Below are 16,339 nucleotides of genomic sequence, written 5' to 3'. Positions count from 1 at the left end.
CTTATTTATTTGTACTATCCAAACAAACCCGGTCATGAAATGTCACAAAGATGTTAAAAACTTCCAAGGAAAGAGGCATTTTCAGAAATGTGCGCAAAATTGAAGTTGTTAGTAAATTTGACTTCAATTTGATGATGTCGTGTACGGAATAGATGTATTTTATCCACTTTTAGTTTCATTGTGTTTTATTGTGTTTCATTCATGTGATAATTGTCGTTTTCCTGCTCAGAGATCTCAAGTTGGACAACTTGCTGCTGGACACGGAGGGATTCGTGAAGATCGCAGATTTTGGCCTTTGTAAAGAAGGTCAGTTTAACCTTCACACATTCAGACACAAGCAGAAAAATATCAATAAAGTACCAGTAATACTTTAAAAGTAACAATAAAGCACCAGCAAAAGTAAAAAGTATCAATAAAGTACCAGTAATACTTTAAAAGTATCAATAAAGTACCAGTAAAAGTAAAAAGTATCAATAAAGTGGCAGTAATAGTAGAAAGGGATCAATCAGGCAGCAGTAAAGGTTAAATGGAGCGGTGGAGCCCGGCACTGCCACCACCACCTCTCCACCCCGGCAGGACAGTAAAGGCCCCAGCCGCCGAGCCCCCCCCCCCCCCCCCCAGGACCATCATTTTAATTGTTGCTATCATAAGTGATATAGGAAGTGTCCTCCCTTGAGTGAGGTCCTCTTCTATTGTTTTAATAAGGGGGGTGTAGTTTAAGTGCACCAAGTCTGACAGTTTGACTGAGATGTTAATCAAAATTACATTTTCGACAGGCAAAGATGTCTTTCCTACTAAAAAATCCTTGTTTTTCCTCATCTATACTATTCTATATTGCACGGCAACGTAATTTAATAAAATTATTCATTAAAAATGAATGAATTTGCTATAGGCTGTTATTACCGTGTTGCCGCTTTGGCTCCATACTGTGTCTGCATGGTGAAACAGACCTGGTGATAATAAGGCGGCTGTCTTTAATCACTTAGCCACTCACCCACACTGTCTCTAAGATTTAGCAGTTCAATAATTACCATTTTAAGTCATAAACCCTTATTTGAGCCCAACTGACGTATTAAGCATTTCAAGGACATAATTATTTGGTCGTATTCTCGCGAGACAACCTGAAGCTGTTTTTATACTGAGATAATGTTGTGTAAGACGGGGACGGATCACCAGCGAGCAAGAAAAATGTCAGTCAAAAGCAGTGAAAGTTAACGTTTCTAGTGAAGGGAGGACGTTCAACGAAGAGTGGAAAGAAAAGTGTGCATTCATCCTACATGACTCTACAAATTCCAAGCCAGTCTGTCTCATCTGCTATGAGGTCATTGCAGTTTGTAAGGAATATAACAGGGGTCGGCAACCTCTAACGCTCAAAGAGCCATTTGGTCCCGTCTCCCACTGAACACAACACCCAGAGAGACACACATTTTATTTTGACAGTCCCCCAGGAAGACCATGCCAGGAGGACACGACACACAAAACCTTCTTCACTGCTGGTTGACAACTTACAACTAATAAACTAAACTACATGAACTAAGCAACAAAAACAATTATTAGCAACACTACAAACCTAACATAACCCCCAATTACTACATTTAAAACCCCACAAACAGAAGCTCCCATAATGCATTGCAGCTCTCAGCTCCTTTATTGTGACACATTATTAAAATGGCAGATAAATGTGGGAGATGTGGATTGTTAGAACCATGAGTGTGATGGTGTGTCTTTAATGTCCTGTAGTTGTTGTGGAATTCACTAGAATGTTCCGTCACTCTCAACAAGTCTGTAATGAACCTCCTGGAACTGTCGGCGCTCCGCAGCGCTTTGCCTTGCCTCCCATACCACCCCGCTCCGGGATGAACTGCAGGGGGACCGAGGCTCTAGGAGCCGCAGTGGAGGGACCAAAGAGTCGCATGGCTCCGGAGCCCCGGGTTGCCGACCCCTGGTCTAGATAGAGCTGCTCAGGTGTAATCTCACAACCAGTTGGAAAATCACTGTAAATAATATATGTAGCACTAACAAGGGTATTGTATGTTGCCCCCCACCCATCCCCCTACCTCCCACACTCTCTCTCTCTTTCCTCTCAATCTTCTCTCTCCTCTCTCTCTTTGAGCGCCCCCCTCCCCCGGTCGTGTACGGTAGCCATGCCAGCATGGGAAGACTCTTTGTCTCTTCCTGTTGCAAGAGCAAAAACTGTTCTGACATCGGAAGGCTCCCAATCACTTATTGTCTGACCATGCTGCTGAACAGGACAAGGGACAAAGGAAAAAAAAGATGTAATCTTGGAAAAGCCAAACTTAATTGCTGATTCCTGTCCTAGGATCATTCGGATATCATTCAAGCTCTCTCACCGAACAAACAGGGAAAAAGTTCACCAGAACAATGTGACATCATTGGCAGGTACAAGCCCCGCCCCAGACACACCTGGTAGCTTGGACAGACGTCATCTACAACGGCAATTACATTTTTTTCAAGTGGAGAATGTACCTTTCTGAGAGAGTAGCTTCTGAAGCACTCCTGCGCCGAATCTGGTGCTTTTATCACTAAATGGAAGATTGTCTTAAGAATCTGCTCCAGGAGAAAGGTGGTTTAGTTTTTAACCAGCGTTGTGGGGGACCCAGAGCACCGGAGAAGACCCACATTATTGACTTGTTATGGATTAATTTTTTTCTGAACAGTCTTATCTGGATGTCTTTGCCCCGGCAGAGAGTAGAAATGACCACAGCAACCTCCTCCTCTTTTGGGGACTTCTTACTTACCTGGAACCATCCGGGCCAGAAACCCTCTTCTTTTTTTTCCACTTGGGGCGACCGTGGCTCAGGTGGTAGAGTGGTCGTCTTTCGGAGTGAGAGGTCAGAGGTTCGATCCCAGTCTACACCGGTCTATGTGTCGAAGTGTCCTTGGGCAAGACACTGAACCCTAAATTGCTCCCAGTGGTTCATTAGCGCCTTGCATGGCAGCTCTGTCCCATTGGTGTGTGAATGTGAGCGTGAATGGGTGAGTGAGCTGATATGTAAAGCGCTTTGGGACTGCACTCAGTGTGGTTAGAAGGCGCTATATAAATCCAGACCATTTACCATTTACCATTTACTTCCTTCTCTCTCACTTTCTATGCCAGCTGCATGTGTTCCTTGTTCCGCTCGTCCCACTCTCTTTTGCTGTCTTGGTGTTCTTCGACCTCTGAAAACTTCTTGGCCTCTTCCAGTCTCCCTGGCCTTCTTCTCTCTGATGCCATTGTTCGTCACTTCGCCTCGAAGACTCGCCTCCAGAAGCCTCTTTTCTTCTTTTTCTTGGCCTGGAGTTCCTCCTCAAGCCTGGTCTTCTCATGCTGCAGGGTCTCCTTCTCATGTTGCATGATCTCCTTCTCACGCTGCAGGATCTCCTTCTCATGCTGCAGGGTCTCCTTCTCATGTTGCATGATCTCCTTCTCACGCTGCAGGGTCTCCTTCTCATGCTGCATGATCTCCTTCTCACACTGCAGGATCTCCTTCTCATGCTGCAGGGTCTCCATCTCATGCTGCATGGTCTCATTCTCATTCTGCAGGGACTCCTTCTCACGCTCTAGGGTCTCCTTCTGATACTGCAGGGTTTCCTTTGCAGGCTGTAGGATATCCATCGCATGCGTCAGTGTCCTGTTATGCAGAAGGTACTCATGCCTCAGGTTAATCTTCTCATGCCACAGGGTCATCTTCTCATTCCGCAGAATGTCCTGATGCCGCCGGGTCTCCTCATGCTGCAGGGCCTCCATCTCATGCTGCAGGGTCTCCATATTATTCTCCATGGCTTTCTTCTCAAACTGCAGGGTTTCCTTCTCAAACTGCAGGTTTTCCATCTCAAACTGCAGGAATCCCTTCTCATGCCGCAGACTTTCCTTCTCAAACTGCATGAGCTCCTTCCTAAACTGCAGGGTCTCCATCTCATTCTGTAGGGCCTCCTTCTCTTTCTTCAGGATCTCCTTCTCCTGCAGCAGGTTGCCTTTCTCATGCTGCAGGGTCCTGATGTTATTGTTGAGCATGTGCCTCCTATGCTGCACATACTCCATCTCATGCTGCAGGCTCTCCTTATCATGCTGCAGGCTCTCCTTATCATGCTGCAGGCTCTCCATCTCATGCTGCAGGGTCTCCTTCTCATGCTGCAGGGTATTGTAGTTTGTGTGGAGGGCCTCCTTCTCATGCATCAGCGTCTCCTTCTCGTGCTGCAGGGTCTCCTTCTCATGCTGCAGGGTCTCTTTCTCATGCTGCAGGGTATTGTAGTTTGTGTGGAGGGTCTCCTTCTCATGCATCAGCGTCTCCTTCTCGTGCTGCAGGGACTCCTTCTCATGCTGCAGGGTCTCCTTCTCATGCTGCAGGGTCTCTTTCTCATGCTGCAGGGTATTGTAGTTTGTGTGGAGGGTCTCCTTCTCATGCACCAGCGTCTCCTTCTCGTGCTGCAGGGACTCCTTCTCATGCTGCAGGGTCTCCTTCTCATGCTGCAGGGTCTCTTTCTCATGCTGCAGGGTATTGTAGTCTGTTTGGAGGGTCTCCTTCTCATGCACCAGCGTCTCCTTCTCGTGCTGCAGGGACTCCTTCTCGTGCTGCAGGGTCTCCTTCTCACGCTGCAGGGTCTCTTTCTCATGCTGCAGGGTATTGTAGTTTGTGTGGAGGGTCTCCTTCTCATGCACCAGCGTCTCCTTCTCGTGCTGCAGGGACTCCTTCTCATGCTGCAGGGTCTCCTTCTCATGCTGCAGGGTCTCTTTCTCATGCTGCAGGGTATTGTAGTTTGTGTGGAGGGTCTCCTTCTCATGCACCAGCGTCTCCTTCTCATGCTGCAGGGACTCCTTCTCATGCTGCAGGGTCTCTTTCTCATGCTGCAGGGTATTGTAGTTTGTGTGGAGGGTCTCCTTCTCATGCACCAGCGTCTCCTTCTCGTGCTGCAGGGACTCCTTCTCATGCTGCAGGGTCTCCTTCTCATGCTGCAGGGTCTCTTTCTCATGCTGCAGGGTATTGTAGTCTGTTTGGAGGGTCTCCTTCTCATGCACCAGCGTCTCCTTCTCGTGCTGCAGGGACTCCTTCTCGTGCTGCAGGGTCTCCTTCTCACGCTGCAGGGTCTCTTTCTCATGCTGCAGGGTATTGTAGTTTGTGTGGAGGGTCTCCTTCTCATGCACCAGCGTCTCCTTCTCGTGCTGCAGGGACTCCTTCTCATGCTGCAGGGTCTCCTTCTCATGCTGCAGGGTCTCTTTCTCATGCTGCAGGGTATTGTAGTTTGTGTGGAGGGTCTCCTTCTCATGCACCAGCGTCTCCTTCTCATGCTGCAGGGACTCCTTCTCATGCTGCAGGGTCTCTTTCTCATGCTGCAGGGTATTGTAGTTTGTGTGGAGGGTCTCCTTCTCATGCACCAGCGTCTCCTTCTCGTGCTGCAGGGACTCCTTCTCGTGCTGCAGGGTCTCCTTCTCATGCTGCAGGGTCTCTTTCTCATGCTGCAGGGTATTGTAGTTTGTGTGGAGGGTCTCCTTCTCATGCACCAGCGTCTCCTTCTCGTGCTGCAGGGACTCCTTCTCATGCTGCAGGGTCTCCTTCTCATGCTGCAGGGTCTCTTTCTCATGCTGCAGGGTATTGTAGTCTGTGTGGAGGGTCTCCTTCTCATGCAGCAGCGTCTCCTCGTGCTGCAGGGTCTCCTTCTCATTCTGCAGGGTCTCTTTCTCATGCTGCAGGGTATTGTAGTCTGTGTGGCGGGTCTCCTTCTCATGTACCAGTGTCTCCTTCTCATGCTGCCGGGTCTCCTTCTCATGCTGAAGGGTCTCCTTCTCATGCTGCAGTATCTTGTCCTCATGCTGCAGGGTCTTGTTCTCATGCAGCAGGATTTCCCTCTCATTCTGCAGGGTCTCCTTCTCATTCTGCGGGGTCTCCTTCTCATTCTGCAGGGCGTCCTTCTCATTCTGCAGGATGTCCTTCTCATGCAGCAGCCTGACCAACTCCTCCACCACCTCCCGGTGCCTCTCCTCCAGAGCTTTGAGCTTCACTGTCCTCATGTCCTCATCTTTCTGGAGGTCCTGGTGTGTTTCTTCAGCCAGCCATACATAGGCAAGCTGGAGCTTCGCAGAGTGACACTCATTTTCCTTCTGCAGTTCAGTAAGGGCTTCTTCACTGCCGACGAGCTGCTCCATCAGCTGTATGACTTCTTGTTCCAAGTCTCTCTTTGTTGTTTGAGGCGCCTGGCTGTCTGACGAGGCTGCGGCCTCCTTCTGTCCTTTCTGTCCAGCAATCATCTGTAGATCCCCCACTCTGGATTGTTTCATCTTGAGCTCCATTTCAATTTGTAGTAATTTCAGGCTGGTCAAAGTATTTTTCAGCTGGAATATTTCCTGACGTTCCTTCTTCAATTCCCTGATAAAACAGTGCAGCGTCGTCATCATCATCTCATGAGCAATGTTGGGCTTAGGAGGGCCCTGGTTAAAATGCTCTCTGCATTTTTCAGTCATCTTTCTCAAATGGTTTAAGAATAAGCTATCAAAGTTGTTGCTACTGAAATGTTTGTGATGATCTGATATGTGGCCTCTTCTCACATGAAAGGCACAAAGTTCAGTTGCTGACATCACGTGATGTAGGCAACTTTCATCTTAAGATCAAAGCCATTAGATCAAAGTAACACCCAGAGGGAGACCCTGCAGCATAGGAAGCACATGCTGTGCATTTACTTCTGACCCTGCTGGATGAGAAGGAGACCCTTGTAGGGATTTCTTACCTCATAAGGATCACTGGCTATAAGGATGTTTGGCTATAGATAATGATTAATAATTATCAAAGATAGTTATTAATTAATTGTGCCTGCCTCTTTAAGAGGCGTCGCACAATTATTACAATCCTGGGAAAACGCCGTTTTTTTTTTATTATTCCGCTTCTTCTTCCGCCGCTTTTACGGATCCCTACTAGTCCCACACCGTTTGGCGTACATACACAATGATCTATCGAAACGTGCGCAATTATCGGGATCGGTGCGGATCTATTCAGATTTTGGATATCGCAAACGGTTTCCGAACAAAACGTAAAAAACGGTGACAATTTCTCTCATAGACTTGAATGGAATTCCAGAAAAAAATTCACACAAAATCACACTTTTTCCACGCCACATCACGTCGCCAAATTTTCAGCTACAGACGTCATGTTACTCTTAAAATGTTTCCGCACTTGTCCTCTATTCACATATGTCCTCGGATCTTTCATAAGTTTCACCAATTTTAAACTGTGAGCCTTCAAATGTCATCAAGTTTTCCCTCCTTTTTCCAGTTTTGTATGGGTGTGTATTGGAGAGGTTAGAGTGAGGAGATTTCCGTTAGAGTGAGAGAAACTGCCGTTTTACAAAAAAAAAAATGCTTTTATCTCGTCGCCACGGCCACATTTCTTCGTCTTTCTCAACATATTATACATCAAAATGTAGCTACAGGCCTTGTGCTTCTCACGAGGGGACACTTTTGTCTCAGAGAGACACGGTTCTCCCTCGAGGGGACTTAATTGACAGGGAGTGCAGGGTTTTCTGTAACCCGCTCCTATGTATTTTGGGGAGACGTTTTCTCCCTAAATCCCAAAAGTTCAGCCAAGTCCTCATGGGAGACAGAACCTCGTGAGGACACGAAAACCACACCGTACGTCCTTCAACTTCTCCCGACACCCACGCTGAAGGAATTTTTCACCCAAGTGTCACGGTTCTCCAACTATAAGCAGTTGTTCGGGACCTGCGTTTGTGCTTTTTTGCTCATGTGGGTGACTCAGCAAACTCCATTTCACACAAGCTGCACCTAATCAGGCTGACATCACAGACTCAAGCAGCAAATCTGCCTGGCAACACACACAGCTCCTCTGATTGGCTGGACCAGTAGCATGATGGTTGATCACACAGTGCTCACACACATACAGTATCTTTAGCCCCGTTTCCACCGCACAAAAAGTACCGGCCTAGACCGGTCTAAACCGCTCCGGTTCGCGTGTCACGACAGGAATGTGGTCCAGACCGCTCCAGACCGCTCCAAAGGCGACCGCTTTTCCGCTACCCTTCCGTTGGGGTGCCGGGGACCATGGAACGGGTCTGAGTTTGAGGAGCTGTCTGCTGATTGGTCAGTGATTTACTACACGCCCTCAATATGTTAATGTGCTGGCTGAATCCTCTGCTGTCAGTGTGGTCAGCTGTGCTCTGGTTGTTTTTATTTTCCTTTTATTTTCTTTGCTGCTCAACTTTAGTGTTTGTTGTGAAAGAGCGACTTGAGGCAGGGGGAGACCGGGGCTCGGGACTTTGCATCGCGTTGGAGCTTTCTGTTTGCAGCATAGCGCTCCCCGTGGCGTGGATGCGCGTCCGGGACACGGGAGTCTGGAGCTCTCGTCTCCGGTGATGATCGTGCTCCGGCAGCTCCGCTTTCCAGAGGCGGCCAGCGTTCTGTTCAGCCGCGGTCCGTGGCGCTATATCGCGGGGACGGACCGCGGAAGCGATGAAAAGGAGCTCGGAGCTCGGCGCCTCCGTGTTCCGACGCTGAGCTGCCGGACCGCAATCAGGGCCGGAGTGGAGAGCCTCCTGCGTTTGAGCAGAAAGCTCAAACTCCTGTGTCTGTGCCTCAGCCAACCGGGGGGAACGCTCCGGCCACTTGCCCCACACCCGAGTCGCCGGCAAGTGACCGGAGCGCTCGCTCTCTCACAACAAACACGGAAGTTGCGCTGCAGCTCGGCCGCTGCAAAAAATAACAGAACAAAGTGGAGAATTTAAACAACAACAGAGGATTCATAAGATCTACATCTGACGACTTTCTTTTCTGTTATAATGTCACATTTCTGCGGAGCTCATAAGCCCCGCCCACTTTTAACGCTCCTCTCTGCAGTGGGAACGCGACCCAAAATTTCGGTCGGGGTCTCTATTCCGTACCGCTCCGTACCGCTCCGCTCCGTCCCGGCACTTGTGTGCGGTGGAACCGGGGCTTTAGGCAGCATACTTTTCAATGCATTTTAAGGTTGATGCTAATGCCTTAGCATCAACACTTGTTAGCATGCCCATTAGCATGCTAAAAAGTTTGTTCAATTGAGCTGAAATTTGGAGGGTGGCCTCATGGGGGGGCTGCGATCACGGCACACTAGCGAGTTGGCTTAGCATGTCAGAATGTGACGTAACTCCAGATTCAAGGTCAGCCACACCTGGGAGGTAACCTCTGCGCTTTTCAGGCAAATCGCAAGTGTTAGCATCGCATGCTAACAAGTTTGTTCAAATGAGCTGAAATTTGGAGGGTGGCCTCGTGGTGGCGCTGCGATTGAGAATCACTAACTAATGATATGGTTTCCACATACTTAAATCACTGTTAGCTGTTAGCATCGCATGCTAAAAAGTTTGTTCAAATGAGCTGAAATTTAGAGTGTAGCCTCGTGCTAGCGCTGCGATCGAGAATCACTAGCTAATGACATGGTTTCCATGTACTTTTTACCCCGCCGCGGCCTCGCTCGGCAGCAGGGGGCGGCAGGTGGCAGGCACAATAAAATTTCCACGGGAATTTTCTGGTAATGTTGTTGAAATTTAATCTGATCTGTATCAGAAACCTCGGAGCACCACCTGTCTTAACAGGAAATGATAGCCAATTCAGTTATAGCAGTCTCATAAGATATACTAAACAGTTAATCAGGAATTTGAATTAATAGTTAAATTAATTACAATCTCTATAATTAACAATAAAGCTTTTAGGATTTTGGAGTTCTTGACACAGAAGAGATCAACATTTCATTCACCTTTGTGCTCATTAATAACACAACAAGCATGATTCCAAAAATTATATTTATTTACAATGAAAACAAATAAACACAGATTCTAACTACCTATATACAGCTTGGTGTGCGTGCGTGTGTGCGTGGAGGGAGTGTGTGTGTGTGTGAGATGTGTGATGGACCTACAAAACAAGATGGCGGATCACAAGAAACTACATTCAAAAGGAGGTTATCAGACAACAGGAAGTCTGTCCTGGGTCTCCACCATGTGCTGGAGAACAATGGAACATGGAAGCTAGTCTTTAGCATCTGCTTCCTGTGTGTCTCTGCTAAAGGACCATTTCTAGAATGAGTTTATGTGAATGAGACTTGTTTTGTAAAACGTCAGGAGTCGTCAGATGGTGCTCGGTTACGGTGTGATGTTGTCTTTGATGTGATATGTGTAGGATTGTGAGTTAACAAGTTAGTAAAGCAAAGATTAGCATGCAGACCCTGTGTCTGTGGCAGAGCTAATGTTGGTTTACAGGTTGATAACGGTGCCTAATATCATTATCTATAGAACTCAATCACTGTAATAGAACCAACACATCTTCATGAAAGTTAAACAGTTCTATCATAGCATCAGGTTTAACTAATCTCAGGTAAAGCCCAGTTGTTACCACTTCCTTGAAGGAGTTCAGTTGTTGTCCTGCTGGAGGGAAGCTGGTGTCTTCTCCTGTAGTTAGCACCTCCTGCTAACTGTGGTTGCTGGTTCTGTAGGCTGAGGAGAAGAAGATGGAGTTGGTGATTCAGGAATCCTTCTTTGCAGCTCCTGGTTGTCCCTTTTGTCCAGACTGAGGAGCTGGTCGCTCAGGTCTCTGATGGTTTTCCTGCTGGTTGAGGAAAACACAAAGAAGTTCTGTTCAGCAGTCATCAGGCTACTTCTGAAGGCAGTTGGTTGCACTCAGAGAAAAGGGGGCTGAATACTTTTGCACGCTGCATTTTTCAGTTTTTTACTTGTGAAAATTTTTTTAAAGTCATGTATAATTTTCTTTGTACTTCACAATTGTGTGACACCTTGTGTTGGTCTTTCACATAAAATTCCAATAAAATATATGTATGTTTGTGGCGTGTAACGTGACAAAATGTGGAAAAGTTCATCCATCCATCCATTGGCTACCGCTTTATCCGGGGCCGGGTCGCGGAGGCAGCAGTCCGAGCAGAGTTGCCCAGACTTCCCTCGCCCCAGACACTTCCTCCAGCTCCTCCGGTGGCACCCCAAGGCGTTCCCAGGCCAGCCGAGAGACATAGTCCCTCCAGCGTGTCCTGGGTCTGCCCCGAGGCCTCCTACCGGAGGGACATGCCCGGAACACCTCCCTGGGGAGGCGTCCGGGGGGCATCCGAAATAGATGCCCGAGCCACCTCAGCTGGCTCCTCTCGATGTGGAGGAGCAGTGGCTCTACTCCGAGCTCCTCCCTGGTGACTGAGCTCCTCCCCCTATCTCTAAGGGTGACTGAGCTCCTCACCCTATCTCTAAGGGTGACTGAGCTCCTCCCCCTATCTCTAAGGGTGACTGAGCTCCTCACCCTATCTCTAAGGGTGACTGAGCTCCTCACCCTATCTCTAAGGGTACGCCCAGCCACCCTACGGAGGAAGCTCATTTCAGCCGCTTGTATCCGGGATCTCGTTCTTTCGGTCATGACCCATAGTTCATGACCATAGGTGAGGGTAGGAACGAAGATCGACCGGTAAATCGAGAGCTTCGCTTTTTGGCTCAGCTCCTTCTTCACCACGACGGACCGATACAACGTCCGCATGACTGCAGACGCTGCACCGATCCGCCTGTCGATCTCACGCTCCATCTTTCCCCCACTCGTGAACAAGACCCCAAGATACTGAAACTCCTCCACTTGGGACAAGGGCACTCCACCGACCTGGAGGGGGCAAGCCACCTTTTTCCGGTCGAGAACCGTGGCCTCGGATTTAGAGGAATTTAGATTGGAAAAGTTTAGATTGGAAAAGTTCAAGGGGTATGAATACTTTTGCAAGCCACTGTATATACATATCTACACGTTATGAATGTGTTTAGAAGAAAATGGCAGAATTCACTTCACACGGACTTAAATGTGCAGTGAACTTTTCTGGTGCTTGGTGGAGAAACTGGGAGTTTGGGACAAAGTGTCTGGGACGAACTGGGACGAAGGTTTTTATAATGTAACACACACACAGCTTACACACTCACTTACCAACATCAAGTTTTTCTTTTTATCCTCTTCTTGTTTTTCTTTTCTTTTCTTTTCATGTTCCCCGAGAGATTTGTCCACTTCATGTTTTCGGTGCTGCAGCTGAGTTTTCGGTGCTCTTCCAAATGCTTTTGATGAAGGGGGGTATTCAAAGGTCTCGTTCCCTGGGAGCTGAGAGCATGTGGGAAGTCAAGTCTTCTGAGCAGAAGGAAGGGGGGGGGGTGAGTGCATGGGGCTGCAGTGGCAACAGGACCCCCTGCTGGGTGTGGAGCTCAGGCAGGTTCCTAAGTCAGACTTCACATCATGATTGTGTATCATGATGTGTGAAGATTGTTCTTCATTAGAAATAAACCAACTTGCTGTGGTCTTGTGAGATCCCAACAGTCTCAGTTTCTCAGTTTCTCCCCCTCCTCCTCATGAGTCTCATGTGTCTCCTCCTCCTCCTCTCATTCTCAGGGATGGGTTTTGGGGATCGGACCAGCACCTTCTGTGGGACCCCAGAGTTTTTGGCGCCAGAGGTTTTGACCGACACGTCGTACACTAGAGCCGTGGACTGGTGGGGCCTCGGCGTGCTCGTCTATGAGATGCTGGTGGGAGAGGTGAGAGAACATGAAACTATCTATCCATCCATCCATCCATCCATCCATCCATCCATCCATCCATCCATCCATCCATCCATCTCCGAGCCTCCGCCACTCTTCAGTGACGAACAACCACTTATATCTGTGTGTGTGTGTGTGTGTGTGTGTGTGTGTGTGTGTGTGTGTGTGTGTGTGTGTGTGTGTGTGTGTGTGTGTGTGTGTGTGTGTGTGCGTGTGTGCGTGTGTGCGTGTGTGCGTGTGTGTGTGTCAGTCTCCATTCCCAGGCGACGATGAGGAGGAGGTCTTCGACAGCATTGTGAACGACGAAGTGCGCTACCCGCGCTTCCTCTCCACCGAGGCCATCGGCATCATGAGACGGGTGAACCTTTCTCCTGGATTACAGTTACTTTTAGATGCTCTATAATCTGATGTTAGAGAAAATGCTGTATAATCTCGATTAGAGGAGGAAGATGCTCTATAGTCTCGATTAGAGGAGGAAGATGCTCAATAATCAGATGTTAGAGGAGGAAGATGCTCTATAATCTGGATTAGAGGAGGAAGATGCTCTATAATCTGATGTTAGAGGAGGAAGATGCTCTGTAATCTGATGTTAGAGGGGGAAGATGCTCTATAATCTGATGTTAGAGCAGGAAGATGCTCTATAATATAATGTCAGAGGAGGAAGATGCTCTATAATCCAATGTTAGAGGAGGAAGATGCTCTATAATCTCATGTTAGAGCAGGAAGATGCTCAATAATCAGATGTTAGAGGAGGAAGATGCTCTATAATCTGATGTTAGAGGAGGAAGATGCTCTGTAATCTGATGTTAGAGGAGGAAGATGCTCTATAATCTGATGTTAGAGCAGGAAGATGCTCTATAATCTGATGTTAGAGGAGGAAGGTGCTCTATAATCTGGATTAGAGGAGGAAGCTGCTCTATAATCTGATGTTAGAGGAGGCCGATGCTCTATAATCTGGATTAGAGCAGGAAGATGCTCTATAATCTGATGTCAGAGGACGAAGATGCTCTATAATCTGGGTGTTAGAGGAGGAAGATGCTCTATAATCTGATGTTAGAGGAGGAAGATGCTCTATAATCTGGTGTTAGAGGAGGAAGATGCTCTATAATCTGATGTTAGAGGAGGAAGATGCTCTATAATCTGTAGCATTCTGTTCCCATTTGCGATGTCGGCTCTCAGTGTCTCTTTGCTTCCAGCTGCTGAGGAGAAACCCTGATCGGCGTCTCGGCTCTGGAGAGAAAGATGCAGAGGAGGTGAAGAAGCAGCCGTTCTTCAGGGTGAGTGTGAGCGTGGAGAAGCTTCTGCCCGCCAGAGTTGCTGTCGACTAACAGGAAGTGTTGTTCAGGCCACGGACTGGGAGGCTCTGCTGCAGAGGAACGCCCCGCCGCCATTCGTCCCCACCGTCGCCGGCCGGGAGGACGTCAGCAACTTCGACACGGAGTTCACCGCCGAGGCGCCGACGCTCACGCCGCCCCGTGAGCGCCGCACGCTCTCCCGCAAAGAGCAGGACCACTTCAAGGACTTCGACTACGTTTCTGACCTCTGCTAGTGTGGAGCCGCCGCCGCTGGTGGGGGGGGGGGGGGGGGGGGGGGGCACCACAGGACCGTCTGGGATCGCGTGTCACGAACATATGCGGTGCCACACATCTGCTGACCCATAAACGACGTGGAGTGGCTTTTCAGGGAGGAAGGGGGAGGCGGATCTGTGGCGATCACCAGAGATAATCCAGATTACATGAGCGGCTGGAGGACGAGATGATGGATGCAGCTGTTGGAAAAGCTCCGGGAGCCTCCGGGCCGCGGCGCCGTGAGGATTCCCGACAGGAAGGCCTTCGTCTCTTTTCCCGTCCCTCCGTCCCACTCTTGTGTTCGGCGTCGCCAGCCTCCATCACGCACCGCCTGGCTGTGACCACTGGGGGGCGCCAGACGAAAGGGGAAGCTGCCTCTGCGGATCACGTTGGGGTTTCTTTGCTTGAATCACAGGACAATTCCTCCTTTGTCTTCTTTCTCTACGTACGACACATTTTTTTTAAATTTCAATTGTTTTACATTGGCAGAAAGCTTTTTACTTGCTTTTGTGATTTACTGTTGTTGTTTTTGTGATTTTCCCTCCGTCTGTTTGCTCCTCTGTCACACGCTGGTGAAATGTGTTGGAACTGTGACTCAGTAAAGGTGTGAATCGAGCACACAGGGTGATTCCTCCGTCTTTGTTTACCTCGACTCAAGGTGCTTGAATGTACGAATTAATGAAACGCACACAAAGGCCCCGTTTACCCCGAAATGACAAACTTCCATTACAATTCCACGGCGGTGCTCAGAACAACTTAAAACGCAATTGTGTGAAAGCCACTCCTGAGGTGCAGCTTTTCGAAATGACTTTGACTCCGTCTCCATGGAAACCCTGCTGCTGGTCCTGGTAACTCGTAGTCCTGCACATGCTCAGTAGATCCACGGGCAGTTTCCTCGGTCGTGAATTGTAGTTTTTTTCTTGGTTTTCTGGATCATGAAGCGCAGCGGCTTTGTTTGTTTTTTCCTTTTCCCATTTTTCAGCAGAACTTCCAGATAAAAACAGTCAAATATTACTCTTATTCTATGAAATCATATGTTTGAACCTTCACTGGGTCACGGTGACAGAGACAGTTTGATTAGTTCTTCCAACTCAGATGATCTTATGCAACAAACGAGTCGGAAAAAAATGTCAACTCATCAACTCATCAATGTAAACTCATCAGCTTGGATGTTTGGATTAATGAAAAAATACATTCTTGGAATTATTAGTGGGAATGAACTGGGACAGAGTTATTCAGCCAATCAGGCCACACAGAGGGCTTTTCCAGCAGAAAGAGCCAGGTTGTAGTTCAGGACCAGGTCTTAAATGAGCAGCACTAAAGAACTGGTTCTTCTTCCACCGTTAACGGAGCCAAATGAGAGTCGCGTCATGGCGTCACTCCAAAACGTGATCCGTCACTGATCTGACTGATCAGCACTGACGGCTCCTAGAAGAACCAGGAGACGGACTGTGTCCATGGTCTGGTCCGGGTCCATCTAGTCCTGAACCTCGGACTGAGACCAGAGACACAAAACATCGAGTTCCTCGTCGCTCTACTGCTGTTTGTTCACATCCGTCTCCGTCCGGAGCCCCGAGTGGCCAGAGAGGAATAAGAATGACGTGAATGAGCTCGGGGCTTATTTTTCACCATTTGGACATTCCATGGTGAATCTCTGCTCCTTTCACTGGATTTCTGAAAGTAACTCCAGAGATAACTCCAGTGATAAGTCCAGAGATAACTCCAGTGATAACTCCAGAGATAACTCAAGAGGTAACTCCAGAGGTAACTCTAGAGATAACTCCAGTGATAACTCCAGAGGTAACTCCAGTGATCACTCCAGGATAACTCCAGAGGTAACTCCAGTGATAACTACAGAGGTAACTACAGAGATAACTCCAGATGTATCTCCAGAGGTAACTCCAGTGATCACCCCAGGATAACTCCAGAGGTAACTCCAGTGATAACTCCAGAGGTAACTACAGTGATAACTCCAGATGTATCTCCAGAGATAACTCCAGAGGTAACTCCAGTGATAACTCCAGAGATTACTCCAGAGGTAACTCCAGTGATAACTCCAGAGAAAACTCCAGAGGTAACTCCAGTGATCACTCCAGGATAACTCCAGAGATAACTCCAGAGATTACTCCAGAGGTAACTCCAGTGATAACTCCAGGATAACTCCAGAGGTAACTCCAGTGATAACTCCAGAGGTAACTCCAGAAGTAACTCCAGAGGTAACTCCAGTGATAACTCCAGAG

The 16,339-nt window shown here is 48.2% G+C and overlaps 1 protein-coding gene across 2 annotated transcripts in view; it reads left to right on the top strand.

Annotated features, from left to right (window-relative positions):
* Positions 1 to 14,715, top strand: part of pkn1b (protein kinase N1b) — a 50,568-nt gene extending 35,853 nt beyond the window's left edge. For both annotated transcript variants that reach the window (XM_080511226.1, XM_080511225.1), the window contains 5 exons: positions 230 to 306; positions 12,386 to 12,528; positions 12,782 to 12,889; positions 13,728 to 13,808; positions 13,877 to 14,715. In XM_080511226.1, coding sequence (XP_080367352.1) covers positions 230 to 306; positions 12,386 to 12,528; positions 12,782 to 12,889; positions 13,728 to 13,808; positions 13,877 to 14,080 — 613 coding nt within the window. In that variant the 3' untranslated portion in view covers positions 14,081 to 14,715. The remainder of the gene's footprint in view (positions 1 to 229; positions 307 to 12,385; positions 12,529 to 12,781; positions 12,890 to 13,727; positions 13,809 to 13,876) is intronic.
* Positions 14,716 to 16,339: the final 1,624 nt, after the last annotated feature.

This window comes from Blennius ocellaris (assembly GCF_963422515.1).
Source record: "Blennius ocellaris genome assembly, chromosome: 16".
Classification (NCBI taxonomy): Eukaryota; Metazoa; Chordata; class Actinopteri; order Blenniiformes; family Blenniidae; genus Blennius; species Blennius ocellaris.
Note: the sequence above shows the minus strand (reverse complement) of the source record. Positions and strands in the feature narration are given on the sequence as shown.